General features: G+C 49.8%; 1 protein-coding gene across 3 annotated transcripts; it reads right to left on the bottom strand.

Moving 5' to 3' along the window:
* Positions 1-247: 247 nt before the first annotated feature.
* DHODH (dihydroorotate dehydrogenase (quinone)) lies at positions 248-13,283 on the bottom strand. 3 transcript variants are annotated; one of them, XM_084756966.1, is made up of 9 exons: positions 13,159-13,283; positions 11,114-11,326; positions 8,620-8,819; positions 6,886-6,968; positions 2,792-2,979; positions 2,202-2,315; positions 1,402-1,555; positions 1,103-1,262; positions 248-602 (listed from the first exon to the last, which is right to left on the bottom strand). In XM_084756966.1, the coding sequence occupies exons 1-9, from the start codon at positions 13,177-13,179 to the stop codon at positions 548-550; spliced, it is 1,188 nt and encodes a 395-aa protein (XP_084613092.1). In that variant the 5' UTR covers positions 13,180-13,283; the 3' UTR covers positions 248-547. The 3 variants fall into 3 exon arrangements, with proteins under 3 accessions (XP_084613092.1, XP_084613093.1, XP_084613094.1); XM_084756967.1 differs by having other exon boundaries at positions 11,114-11,323; positions 13,159-13,194; XM_084756968.1 differs by lacking the exon at positions 13,159-13,283 and adding an exon at positions 11,726-11,749 and having other exon boundaries at positions 11,114-11,323.
* Between the last annotated feature and the right edge of the window lie 953 nt (positions 13,284-14,236).

Genomic DNA, 14,236 nt, shown 5'->3' with positions numbered 1-14,236 from the left:
TGTGTGTGTGTGTGTGGTGTGTGTGTGTGTGTGTGTGTGTGTGTGTGTGTGTGTGTGTACCCACACAGAGAAGCTACAGTAACAAATGGCGACCCCTGGTAGATCAAAATGAAGGACACATAGACTTCACTGATGATTCCTGCACAACTGAAAGGCCGAGTTCTGGGAAGTCCCCTGCACCAGGCAGTAGAGGCCAGGAGGGCCTTCAGCATCTGGGCGGAGACCTGGCCTCCAGGAAGGGACAGGATTTAAAACAGATTTAAATGGTTTTATTTTCTCCACAACTTTTCCTCCCAAAGAGCCAATGTCCTTATGATAGTGAGGAGTCCCAGGATTTAGATGCAGCAAGTGACAGTAGAGTTTGTGGTCTCATAAAGCGGTTAGAGAAATCCTTCACTGCCGAGTGACAACTGTGACTGGCGTGTGCAGTCCAGCCAGGCCACAGTTCAAGGGACATGGCTTGAGACAGCTCTTCCTCTTGCAGTGCCGCCACACAGCTTGCCTGAGTGGATGCACACGTTCTGCATGGGGCTTCTGGGAGGTGCTGTCACCTCCGGTGGTCTGCTCCAATGGCCTCTGTGACTGTGTTAAAACCCCGCTCTCTGGAAAGAAAAGAAGCAGTCTGTGTCTGCAGGAAACGCACGCTTGCTGTGAGTGTTGACACCACCCTACCCAACATGCATGTGACCTCCATTCTGCCCTCACCCAGGCAGCTGCACACACATCCACCCAGGTCTTCTGTGCAGGGAGGGAAGTGACTTTATGCCCTGCAGCTCCCGGACACTGAAGTGATTTTATGCCCTGCAGCTCCCAGACACTGAGTCAATGTAAACACGTTACCTGCTTCGATCGGCTAGGGTCCCTCTGTCCCCGTCCCTGAGTGAGTGGCAAGCCTTGTAACCAGCTCTGCCTCAGAATCACTCTGAATCCCCTTGGCACTGTTTGTCCTTGGTCAGAGGGGCAGCAAAGAACTCTCCCCACCCTGCCATCGGTGTCTCCCTCCAGCCCTCTGGGGGTGCACAACAGACCAATGACAAGTATCACTTCCTGATTCAACCTCTGACCAACTTCCCTGTCGCGAGCTGCATCCAGCCCGACTCACTTTAGAAGCGCCTCCAGCTCACGCTTGATCTTGACCACAACTGGCGGCCCCAGGAAGGTGAGGGCCGTGTAGAGCTGCACCAGGGAGGCTCCCGCCTGGATCTTCTCCAGGGCATCTTGCCCACTGCTCACACCACCAACTCCGATAATGGGAATCCTGCCTGCACAGAAGCACACAGCATTGTCAGGAAGGATGGACGGTATAAGGCCCCAGGTCTCCCCCAGGCCTCAGCGCCCAGTCCCAGCAAACACAGTGGCCGAGCGAAGAACTAGATCTTCACACATGTCTATTGGCCTTGCCTTGGGTGAGGGAGTACATCTCCCGGATGGTCTGCGTCGACAGATCTCGGAGCGGCTTCCCACTCAATCCTCCCGTCTCAGAGCGCAGAGCACCCTGGAGGCCAGAAGGGCGGCTCACTGTGGTGTTTGTGACAATCAGCCCGTCGATGCCCAGCTGCAGTGTGAGAAGGAGAAAGAGCCCTCAGCCATGGGTCTGAGGGACTCCAGGAAACTTGTTCTTCTGAGGATTAAAGCAACTGTCAGGCTAGGGGCCGGTTCTGCGGAGCAAGACTCTCACAAGCCTCACCGACGTCTTGACTGGAGAAGCTCTCAGAATGAGCCTCCCCGTGTGACACGGCAGCCATCTCATGCTGAGCCCATCACAGTGCCTAAACAGGTTGGACTCTTAGAGCAAGCTGTGTAGGAGAATCCTATCTGAGGCCCCCAGGGAGGATGGAGAGGACAGGATTTAAGTCCAGGGCTGCCGGGCCCATGTGTTCCCACTTCCCTCCTGAGCCAGAGGCCTGCTGTTCAGACCGGATGGACAGGGGACAGGCAATGTGCTAGTCCCACCTGAGTCTGGCAGGGAGGCTAGTACATCATTGCAGGATGAAGAAAGATCAGGAGCAAGAGAATGACCCATCAAACAAGTTTCCAAAGTCACTGTTGCCACCAGATGAACTATACAACGACAGACAGACAGACAGACAGACAGACAGCAGCCTTCCACTTCACATCAACCACGCCAATCTGGGTGATTCCAGCAGGCAATGGACAGTGAAGGCTGCCCCTACCCTGCCCCGCACTACCCTGACTCAAACCTCTTTCACCACACTGGCGATGTCCTCCTTGTCCTGAACCGTGAGGTCAGGGGCGATCTTCACCAGCACTGCCGGCTTCCGTGTTCCCTTCAGAGCATCCCTCTCCTGCAGCACCTGGGTTGACAAGGCAGAGACGGCAACCTCAGACACAGCCCAGCAGTGCAGATCAGTAGTTCACACACGGTCAATTAAAGCACGAGCAATTCCTCCCCTTGAAATAACTGGTCATGGGTTTTGGCTTTTGTTCCTGAAAATAAGCAAGGAACTGTGTCACAAGTACCATGCAGTGAGAAGTCATTCCAATTACGCACAGTGCTGGGGACACAGTAATTACATGAGAGGCATGCCTACTCTAGTTGACCTGTAGTTTTATAGCTGTTAACTGCCTATTGCACATGACTGAGGATGTGAGAGATCAGAGGGTGCTTGGAAAAGGTGTGGTGAGGGTTCCTAGGCCAGGTGTGAAGAACAGCATCTCCTCAGTGGTCCAGAACCTTCACCTGAGGAATGGAAAGGAGTAAGGACAGGCTGGTGGGGGAAAAAAAAAAAAAAAAAAAAAAAAAAGAGCATGTGATGGTGTAATGACAGACCTTCGCCAGCAGGCGGCGCAGCTCAGTCTTTCCCTGTAGGCTCCTCAGACCAGCAGTGTTAGGACTGGACACGTTCACTACCAGGTAGTCAGCCAAGGGGCCCAACATGCGGACGCCTTCTACGTAGTCTGCAGCAGCATCTGCCGAAGTCTTATTCTTCCCCAGGTTTATTCCCAGAGGCAGCCCATCTGTAAATATCGACCGTGTATCCCCACAGTTTCCCAGACAGCATTTTGGGTACAGGTTGGACACCCCTAAATCTGAACCTTCCTGAATGAGGCTACAGAACCATTCATGCCTAGTGCAGCTGCCTGGTGACTGAGAACCAGCTCATCATCTCTGTGCAGCAAATGTGTGCTCCTACAAGGATGCTGATGGCCCACTGAGTCTTCTCTTTTAAAATTTAAATGGAGAAATTAGAAGCCAAAATAGTAGGAATAACAGAACAAAGAGAGGAAGCTGAGCATGGTGGGCCCTTGTAAGCCCAGTTTGGGGAGGTATAGGCACAAAAATCAGGAGTTCAAGGTCATCCTCAGCAACACAACAAGTTCAAGGCCATCCTGGGCTACATGAGACCCAGCCTCAAAAAACAAACAAACAAACAACAAAAATACAAAAAACCTCTGCAGGGCTGTGGTGATATTCTCTCAGTGGCACAGCACAGGCTTAGCATACACGAGGCCCCATTCCCAAGAGATCACATAGATCTTCTCCTGCAGGGTCCTCCAGCACCCATCCCTTTGTCACAGCTGCCCGCTCCAGGAAGCACTCCCTGGAGACCTCCGCCCACTGGCCATGGGGTCACGTAGGTGATCTTCACTCTCCTGCCTGTCCTCCAATTCCAGTTCCCTAGTCTCCCCGCAGCTTTGTAGCAGACCACCTGCTGTGGCCCCCTCTTCCTCTCTGTCCCCATTCCCAGGGGTCTATGCAGATCCCAGGGGCACAGCCAGCTTTCCTCCCTCCTGTGGACCCTCTCACCACCACTCCTGGCCAGCCCATCCTACACACACTTTCCACCCACGACTACCAGTGGCCACGCCTGGCAGGATCTCAGAAGCAAACCCAACCAGGTAACCAGGTAACCACAGACCACACAGACACCAAGGAACAGGACACCAATCCAACAAAGACAAGCCCCGAGATCAGCACCTAGAATCATCTCACATCCAGATGCCTAGACCTCAGCGTAAAAACCCAGTAAGAGCCAGGACAGCATCTCCACCAGAGGCCAGCAGCCCTACCTCACCAGGCCCTGAGAAATGCAATATAGCAAGGCACAAGTCAAGGGTGTCGGAATAGCTACTGTGAATATGCCCACGGTCCTCAAAGATACAAATAAACCCAATAACGAAAACACAGCGAGATGAAGAAACAGGTTCAAGATATGAAAGAGGAAATGAAATCACTAAAGAAAACCCAAACTGAGGTAAAGCTCGAAATGAAGATTTTAAGAACTGGAACAGAAACCTCAGAAACAACTCTCACCAACATAATAAGACATGAAAGAAAGACTCTCGAGCACTGGAGACAAGCTGCGAGAAATGGGTGCTCCAGTCAAAGAAAATGCTACATCTAAAAAAAAAAAAAAAAACCAGTGAGGCAAGTCTAGGGCCATCCAGCAAATCTAGGACACTATGAAAAGACCAAAACTGCAGGGCGTGGTGGCACACAACTGTAATCCCAGCACTCGGGATGCCGAGGCAGGTGGATCGCTGTGAGTTCGAGGCCAGCCTGGTCTACAAAACAAAACAAAACAAAAAAGAAAAAAAGACCAACACTGTGGATGTCAGGGATAGCAAAAGGAGAACCCAAGGTCAAAGGCACAGAAAAATATTTTCAGCAAAATCAGAGAAGAAAATTTACCTAACCTAAGGAAGGAGATGACCATCATGGCACACAAAGCAAACACAGCACCAAATAGACCAGAAAATTAATTCCCCATGGCACATTACAATCAAAAAGTAAAATATATAGAACAAAGAAAACAGTAAAAGCTACAAAAGAAAAGACTAGATAACATATAAAGGCAGACAGGCCTATTAGAATGACACTTGACTTTTCAATAGAGACACTAAAAGCCAGAAGAGCCTGGATGGATGCTCTACAAACTCTAAGAGAGCACAGATGCCAGCCCAGGATACTATACCCAGCAAAACTGTCAATCACAACAGGTGAAGAAAGAAAGATACTCCACTCTAAAGCAGTTATCTATATATAAATACAGCTCTAGAGAAGATGCTAGAAGGAAAACTACAGCCTGAAGAGACCAGCCTCACCCAAGAATAACACAAGAATAAATAATCTCAGACCAGCAAATGAAAAGAAAGGGTGGAGGTGGAGGCTCACACCACAACAACAAAATAATAGGAATCAATAAACACTGCTCATTGATAACTCTCACCACTAACGGTTTCAGTTTTCCAATTAAAAAAAAACACACAAACTAACAGATTGGATTCAAAAACAGGATCCATCCTTCTTCTGCCTCCAAGAAACATAATTTAACACCAAGGATAGACATCACCTCAGAGTAAAAGGATGGGAGATGATTTTCCACACAAATGGGCTAAGGAAGCATGTGGGTTTAGACATTTTATAACTGACAAACTAGACTTCAAGCCAAAACTGATCAAAAGAAACAGGGAGGAACACTACATACTCACCAAAGGAAAACTCCACCAAGAGAATGTTGCAATTCTAAATATCTATACACCAAACACAAGAGCACCCAAATTCATAAAATAAACACTACTACAGGTAAAAGCACACACTGCCCCTCACACACTCACAGGGGCAGACTTTAATACCCTACTCTCCCCAATAGATAGGTCATCCAGACAAAAGCTAAGCAGAGAAATGATGGAGCTAATGATGTCATAAACCAAATGGCCCGAAGAGATATTTACTGAACATTTCACTCAAACGCCAAAGAATATACCTCTCAGCAACTCATGGAACTTTCTCCAAAACTGACGACATACTCAGATACAAAGCAAGCCTCAACAGATACAAGAAAATTAAAATAATACCCTGTATCCTGTCTGACCACCATGGGTTAAAGCTGAATTTCCAACAACAGAAAGCTCAAAAACTCATGGGAACTGACCAACTCACTACTGAATGAAAACTGGGTCAAGACAAAAAAATTAAAACTTCTTAGAACTGAATGAAAATGAAAATATAACATACCCAATCTTATGGGGCACAATGAAGGTAGTTCTAAGGGACAAGGTCACAGCACTAAGTGCCTATATATAAAAACTGGAGACACCTCACACTAGCAACATAACAGAACATCTGAACGCTCTAAAACAAAAAGAAATCACACCCAAAAGGAACAGATGGCCATCACAGCCTGTCACCTTCTTGGTCATCAGCTTAATTAAAAGTAAGATTTGTGTAACTAATTTTCCTAAGTGAACTGGGACAGGGGATTAGACTAAATTATACAGAACAAGGTCTCGAAGCTTCTCAAGTCAAGCACCCAGCGAAGCGAGCCAGAATCACTCATTCAGACCTTCAGGGTTCTACAGATCTGTTTCCGTCAAAGCCCGAGGGTTTTAAACACTGTCATTTCCTGCTCCCACCATCTTGACTTGCCAACTGCTTCAGCCCTTTCTCCTTCAGCTCCTCCTAATTGCAGAAGCCCTTGGCTTCCTTGGCATGCCACAAGGATATCAATCTCCTGAAAGACGTTCCAGAAGCAAACAAAGGAGAAAAGCCAGAAGGTGTGGGGGAGCCATGGGCAGGGTGCCACCACCCAGGGCTTCCACCCCAAAAATGCATCCCAGAGAGCAAAGTAGACCACAGAGAACAACCTGGATAGATCTCAGCCCACACATGCTCTCTGCTGACCTCCAAGCCCCCAAGTTAGGACACAATCCAGGTTCCGTGAACCCTGGCGACCAGCAAGGCTCCGCTGAGCCGTGACATTGGTTAGGGCCTTGGAGGCTGTGGTGGAAGTTGAACCACCAACAGAGAGGAGCCTGAGTTGCCCTGTGTGGCCGCTTTCTTTCCTATTGCTGAATCACGTGTCTCCCCCGTGTTTCTTTCAAATGGAGGCAGGAAGCCCTTCCCACGGCAGCTGGCTTTACCCGCAGTGAGCCTGGTCTGCTTCTGCTGTCTGGCTCGCAGCCTGTGTTCCACCACGGAGAGCCCGTGGCTGTTGAATCCGTACCTGGTGCACAGAAACCCACAGAGGAGGGTCAGGGTTAGAAGGCGACAATTTAGAAAAGGCACGGCATCGTTTCCCAGTTCTCACCACTGCTTACCCTTCACTGTCAACCGGATGTGATTTAAAGTCATCATAGAAACACACCTCTGCTGTGTCTGGGAGACTGTTCCCAGAAAGGTTTAATGGAACAGGAAAGACCCACCATGACCAGGGCAGCACCACCCGATGGGCTCATGTCCCAAACCGAGGAGAAAGTGACCCACTGTCTCAGGCTCCTGCCACTATGAGAGCTTGTATGCTCAAACTGTAAGCCAAATAAACCCTCCCTCCTGAAGTTACTTTTTATTGGTATTTTGTCCCAGTGACAAAAACAGTAACCAATGGGGTCAGGATCACTTTGTTGCCTGCAGCCAGAGCAACACTTGGAGCTGCTGCATAGTCAATACTCACCCATGCCTTCATCGTGCCTGTACCAAACACATGCCACGTCCATGAGCAAGAAGGCCACGTGTACACGTGCCCAAGAGCACGGGGCCTACCCCTAGCCACTCCCTGTCCCACGGGACTCTACTAAGTACCACCCCCCTAAGACCTGACACCACCTGTAACAGCCAATCAGAAACATACGTATTTTGCCTGGCCAGTCCTAAAGACATTTGTCCCTGCCTGTCATGCAACAGAAAGATCAGTGGCTTGTGGGGAAGTTTCCTGAAACACGCAGTAGGGAGCAGAGCCACACGCCTGCCAAAATCGCCACAAGGAGGCTCTCCAAAAATCCCTTTGCAAAAAGGGCAAAGGTCTTCCTTTTGCCATTACTGTACCCTTGGTCATTGAAAGTGAGGGTGACCTGCGCAGTACCAGGCATGTAGCCCCAGCCCTGGCTAAGTGAGAGGAGCTGGAAGTAAAAGGCATGTGCGTACTGGAGGGCCAGAAGGGAGGAAAAAAAGGATAGTTAACTAATGCCTTTTATATTGACTGCATGCTAAAATGACTTTAGAATAAATTGTTTATAATCCAATCATAATAATGATAAATATATTATCAAGTTCACTTCTTTTTCCTGTTTTTTAAATGTAGTCATTAGAGTATTTTAAGTTACATATATGATCATTTATTTCTATAGGCCAGCGCTGAACAAAGTCAATGGAGAAACAATGTAGAAAAAAGCACACGCTATAATGTCTGCCAGCCCAGGCCTTCCCAAGCTGCACTCTGCGACCAGCACCAGCCCTCAGCACCCCCTGGTAAAACCATGATAGCTGTTTCCCAAGGTTGGGAGGTGATCTCTGCCTGGTAAACAGCAGATGCTCAAGGGGCTCCTGAATGCTCCACATGAGGGACTGTCCACCTACCACAGCAATCCTCATTCTGTGGGTCGCAGCCCCTGAGGGGGTCGAACGTGACAGGGGCTGCATATCAGATATTTACACTATGAGTCATAACAGTAGCAAAACTACAATTACGAAGTCCCACCAAAATTAATGTTATAGTTAGGGGGCGGTCACCACAACATGAGGAACTGTATTAAAGGGCCGTGGCATTGGGAAGGTTGAGAACCACTGCTCTATCAAATGAGAAAAACTCAAGGCAGGTTTCCACCTCCCAGATCCCAGCAGGGGAGAATATATGCCTGCGACACTGAGCCACCACCTACCTGTTAATGACAGCTTGGTCCTCGGGGAGGCGGAACACTCTGGGCCTGGGGTTCCCTTCCTGGGGCTGGGGGGTCACACTTCCTACCTCAACAAAACCGAAGCCCAGCTTGTACAGACCGTCCACAGCTTCCCCGTGCTTGTCAAACCCCGCAGCCATCCCTACTGGATTTCGGAATTTATGGCCCAGGACTCTCACCTCCTGGAAGGAGACAAAGTCACAGGTATACAAGGCTACACCAAGTGGTTCTCACAGCAGGGTCCCAGCGCACCACATCAGAGTTCCCCTGGAGCTTGTTAAGCATTGCTGGGGATCTTCGGGAGAAAGGCTCTGCAGGTGCTCTGATGCAGCTGGGGTGTGACACCATGAGGTCTCAAGGCTGAGGGAGAGGCAGGGTCCCCCTTCAAGTGACCAGGAGACAGGTGCTACCTTGTACAATGACAGTGTACCTTCGCATCTATTCAACCTGGACAGGAGGGGTCCTCAGCGTCACCCTTTGGGTCACGCTACTCAACACCAGTGAGTTCCACACAGCAAAGCCTGCAAGCAGCCTAGCATACAAGCCCCAGGTGACCCTTCCTCCTCAGCTGACAAGAAGGCAGCCCATGGGCACCATGGAGAATTAAGAGGGAGGACACGGAGAGGCGTGGGTGTCGGCTCCAGCAAGCTCGTAGAGGCCAGGTAAGTGTCCTAAGTCATAAGCCATATGGTCCTGAAAGCAGGTGATGAGAAAGACCCCAAGGAAAAGTAAGGACGTGCCAGCAGCACTTGAGAACCAGGCCATGAGGCAGGAAGCACAGCCACAATGGGCCCTCCTTGAGGGTGCAGCTCTCAGCCCTGGCTGCACGCCTGAGCTGGGGGCTGTCCAGTCTCTCTGAGATTAGGGTTAAACTAGTCAAGCAGGAGGCCAGCTCAGGCAAGTGTTTCAAAAGCACCCCACCCCCACCCCACCCTCCCAGGATGGTCTAATCATGAAACAGAACTGAGGAGTTTGGAAACAGGGAAAAAAAAAACCTAAAGCAAGGAAGGTAGGGTGGACTAAGAGCATCTAGCGGCCTGGGCTGTGGAGGGTGGAGTACTAGGATTCCTGGTACACACTGTACAACCCCAGCTACTCAGGAAGCTGTGGCTCAGAAAGCACCTGAGTTCACAAGTTCGAGACCAACCTGGACAACATGAAAACCATCTCAGAAGACAAACGTGGCATTCAGAGAGACAGTGGAAGGGCCACCCGGCTCTGTCACGGCTCTGTCACCCTGGCCCACTCTCACCTCCTTCTGACTCCCCTTCACACTGGTTCCAAGGGTGTCAAACTCAGTTTGGGGTGAGAGAAGCTTAGACAAAGAAATGTTCTTTCTGATTCTACAAAGGCCCTTTAGTGTTTGAGGTAAATGGCATGGCTGCAGGGGGCTGTCTTGTGTAGTCTGAGAAGACATGTCAAGTGTGGAAAGGAAAGCAAAGGCCCTTAGGTTTTTTTGTTTGGTTAGTTGTTTTTTTGTTTGGTTGGTTTGGTTTGGCTTTTGGAGACAGGGTTTCTCTGTGTAGCCTTGGTTGTCCTGGACTTGCTTTGTAGACCAGGCTGGCCTCGAACTCACAGCAATCCACCTGGGATTAAAGGCATGTGCCACCATGCCTAGTGGGCCTTAGATTTTTAAGTGACTCTTCCTCTGAGAGGTCTGAGAGCATCTTGTTGGGTCCCATGTTCAAATCTCTGCTGTTTCCCATTTGGGAAGAAGTGCTTCAGAACTGCAGAGTGAACGTGGCAAACAGGGGCTGGGGGCGGGGGGCAGTGTTTAGTGTTTCCCATGTAGTCTCCTGCAGCCTCCAGACCACACTGCAGCAACGGTGCCAAGTGGGCCACAGGAGTGAGCTGTGGCTGAATGCAGCTGGGGCAGGTGGTTGCCTAGGACTTAAAAGTCTTCCACCTCCAAGGACAATAACTAATCCAGGGCCTGCTTCTAGTGGAGAAAAAAGACAGGACCCACCAGGCCAGGTGGTAGCACCTTCCCTGCCCCTTCACTCCTACTCAGAGGACGTCATCTACAAATGACAGCTCCTCCCTGCTGACGCTGTCCCCCTGGATCCATGACTCCAGAAGATGTCCCAGTTCATTGGAAGGATCACAGCAAGGCAAGACAGTGGCCAAGTTGGACTCTTAAGAGTCAGACTCCATGGGTTTGAATCCCGATCCTGCCAACCCCTAACTGTGTGACTTTGGACAAGTCACTCACTTATTTTGTACCTCAGTGTCCTGATCTGTAGATGGAGATGCGAGTAGAGCCTACATCAAAGAATAGGTCTGAGGATTAAAGACCCATACCTAAGTGTGGGCTACGGGGTGTAACACATGAAACGTGTTTCCTCAGACTGGGCTCCTGATTCCAGCTGCGTGCGAACCTGTAGCTCTGGTTCGCAGCAAAGAAACACAGAAGCGCTGAAGGACATGGCTCCCCCAGGTACCTACATGTAACACAGGGTGATCCAGGGGCACCTACCAGCATATCAGAATCCTGAAACGTAGCTCGAGGAAGGAGCCCCAGGGAGGTGAAGCGAACACCCAGGCGGTGGGCTGACTCTGGGTCAAGCAGCCTTTGTAGTGCAGGCATCAGGTATTCAGCGTAGAAATGGTCATCCCCCGTGGCTGTCAGGTAAGAGGTAAAGAGAAGTCCTCCACCCCCAAGGATGATGACGGCATCCAGGGCTCGCTTCTAGTGGAGAAAAAGAAAGGAGCCATGCAGGGCCCCCGTCAGGCCAGGCTGAAGCACCCTTCCTAGCCCCTTACACCTACCTAGAAGACCCCGACATGAAGTGACGACCCTTCTCTGCTTACACTGTCCCCCCACCTCACCCACCCCTGCTTCCTTTCCTGTTCACTCACACACCAGACTCATCTATTATCACTGCTTTCACAGGTTCTAGTCCTGAATAGTTCAAAGAATTTTCAGGCAGTACTGCCCCCTAGGGGCCAGAGACCCTTCCAGGAATACAGGTACCTTGTAATTGAAGGACAACAGTACAGCTTACGCAAAACATCACCAAGAATTAGCCACCATCCCATAAACCTCAGCAGAACAGGTATTCTGCTCTGTTTGTATACCAGTGCACACCTGTGGCATTCATTTCTAAGGAGAGGCTTAAACACCCGATCATCTGTATAGGTGAGTTGTGCTCTGACTTCTACATCCTAAAACACATGTTTTCTTTTCTCCTTTATACTGTGGTTAGGCCCTGGTGTTTGTACACCTAGAAAGGTTACTGGCCTGAAATGCTGTATGTATATAATATAAAAGGGGTCACAATATAAACATAGCCTCAGTCTTGTTGGGTACACAGCCTCTACCCCAGTTCAAACGTGGTTCCTAGTGCTTTCTGATAATTATCATTGCCAGGCGCTAGGTGGCTAATGCATTCATACAGTCCTTTACCAAAGACAGACAAACCAGACCTGCTCCCTGTCCTTCAGGAGAGTGTAATCCAGTGAAGAGACAAGTTAATGGCCATGAAAACTCAGAGCCATAGCTGGGCGCAGTGGCGCACGCCTTTAATCCCAGCACTCGGGAGGCAGAGGCAGGCAAATCGCTGAGTTAGAGGTCAGCCCGGTCTACAAAGAGTACAGAACAGCCAAGGCTACAAAGAGAAACCCTGTCTCCACACCCCTCCCCCCAAAAAAGAAAATTCAGAGCCATGACAACTGGCATGAAGGAATACATAATGGAAGGCTTTTGAGGAAGCAAGTTAAAGCTAACTTTCAAAGGACACACAAAGCCAAAGAGGAGGTAGCAGCTGGGGAGAGAATCTCTAGGTGGCTGAGGCCAAAGAGAAGGGGCAGGGTAGGAGGACACAGCTACTTGGAACTAAAGGGAAAGCATTGCTTTAAAATGAGGTAGGAGAAGCTAGTGGGGTGTCAGCCAAAAAAACAGATTTGGGGGCTGGAGATGGCTCAGTGGTTAAGTGCGCTTGCTTCTCTGCCAGCTCCCACGTCTGGCAGTTCACCACAACCGTCTGTAACTCGAGCTTTAGGGCGGATACAACACATCTGGTCTCACGTGTACATGCCCACGTGCGCGCCTACACATTTTTAAAAAATGAGCTTTGTCCACTAAACAAGGAAGTAGTGGACGTGATCATATTTGCCTCAACGCAAAGCAAGTATTCATTCTCCTTCCTCTGGGAGATCGCAGAAATGCCTCGCGAGTCAAGACCAATACCTGAGCACTTTCTGCAAGCCAGGGACATAACTAAGGACTCCTCACACAGGGCCTTATGTCTTATTTTATTCCGCCTTGGATCCTAGTCAAGCATGTAGTCACAGAGGCCCGAAACTAGTTCAATTAAAAAAAAAAAAAAAAACAAGAAAAAAAAAAGCTCGCGATCGTTCACGCTCATCCCAGCCTCTGCCCAGACACGCTTGCGTCTTACATACCCCTAGCTGCGCACACGTGCAGGCCACACTGCAAGGGCCCAGCCCTTCACTCTCCCCGCCTCATCTCCTCCCTGCTGGTGACCTACACCACGCGTGAGCCTACCCCGCCAGACTCACACGCAGCTGTCTCCACGCCATGCTCCTTCTGCCAGTAGACCCGCCTCTACCTCTATTCCATTGGAGAATGTTGGTTCGGCTCTACCAATCTCCCAAGCCCTGCCAGCAGGCCCCGCCCCACACCTAGATGCTGATTGGACGGTAACACGCGTGCGCTCTGCCGGGACCCAAGGCACATAGACGGATGTTCCTACGTTTGCTTAATGCTGTGCCTCCTAAAGAAGGCTGCTGTTTCTTTTCTTCATAAAAGACATTCTGAGGGTTGAAACAAAGTGTCAATGTTGCTATGATTGCATGTCCATGAACGCTAAGGATGCTGAGCATGTGCTTCATATGTGACTCACTCCTGCCACTCTAGAGACCTGCCCGCTCATTTTAGGCATTTATTGATTCAACTACTTGAAGGAGGGTCAGTTTTCTTTAGTCTTTTTTTTTTTTTTTTTTTTTTTTTGGTTTTGGTTTTTTGTTTTTTCGAGACAGGGTTTCTCTGTGTAGCCTTGGTTGTCCTGGACTCGCTTTGTAGACCATTCTGGCCTCGAACTCACAGCAATCCACCTGCCTCTGGCTCTCGAGTGCTGGGATTAAAGGCGTGCGCCACCAGGCCCGGTTTGTCTGGTCTTTTTTATGTGCTGTCAGATAAGTAGCTGGCAAAGCTTTTCCTTTCTGTGGTCTGTTTCTTAGTCAGGTAATTGTTTCCTTCACTGTGCAAATTTTTGATTTCGTGCTTTTAAATTTCTTCCCGTTGCCACGCCTGGTGTGGGTGTGGTGGCGCACGCCTTTAATCCCAGCATTCGAGAGGCAGAGGCAGGCGGATCGCTGTGAGTTCGAGGCCAGCCTGGTCTACAAAGTGAGTCCAAGACAGCCCCTTCAGCAATGGCCACTGGGCCTGGTTCACCTTGTCGCCTTGGCTGGCAGCCATTTGCTCTAGGTGTTTTATGGTACCGTTCCACGCCTTTCTGGCTTGAAGGGTCTGTTTAGTCTGGGCATTCTCTGATGAGTTTGTCTTTGTGAGATGATGACCTTTCACCCCCAGTTCAGCTCAAGTGCATTACTCATAGGGACCCTCTTCCACGCCTCT

The sequence above is a fragment of the Acomys minous genome (assembly GCF_964271855.1).
Source record: "Acomys minous genome assembly, chromosome: 14".
Classification (NCBI taxonomy): Eukaryota; Metazoa; Chordata; class Mammalia; order Rodentia; family Muridae; genus Acomys; species Acomys minous.
This window is presented reverse-complemented; position numbering and strand designations above follow the sequence as displayed.

Excerpts from the sequence above, each read along its gene's own strand:
- DHODH (XM_084756966.1), bottom strand. The coding sequence starts at position 13,179 with ATGGCGTGGAGACAGCTGCGT. Across the intron at positions 1,556-2,201 it reads TCGCCAGTGTGGTGAAAGAG|CTGGGCATCGACGGGCTGAT; the intron begins GTTTGAGTCAGG and ends CTCACACTGCAG. Across the intron at positions 1,263-1,401 it reads GATGTACTCCCTCACCCAAG|GCAGGATTCCCATTATCGGA; the intron begins GCAAGGCCAATA and ends GCTTCTGTGCAG.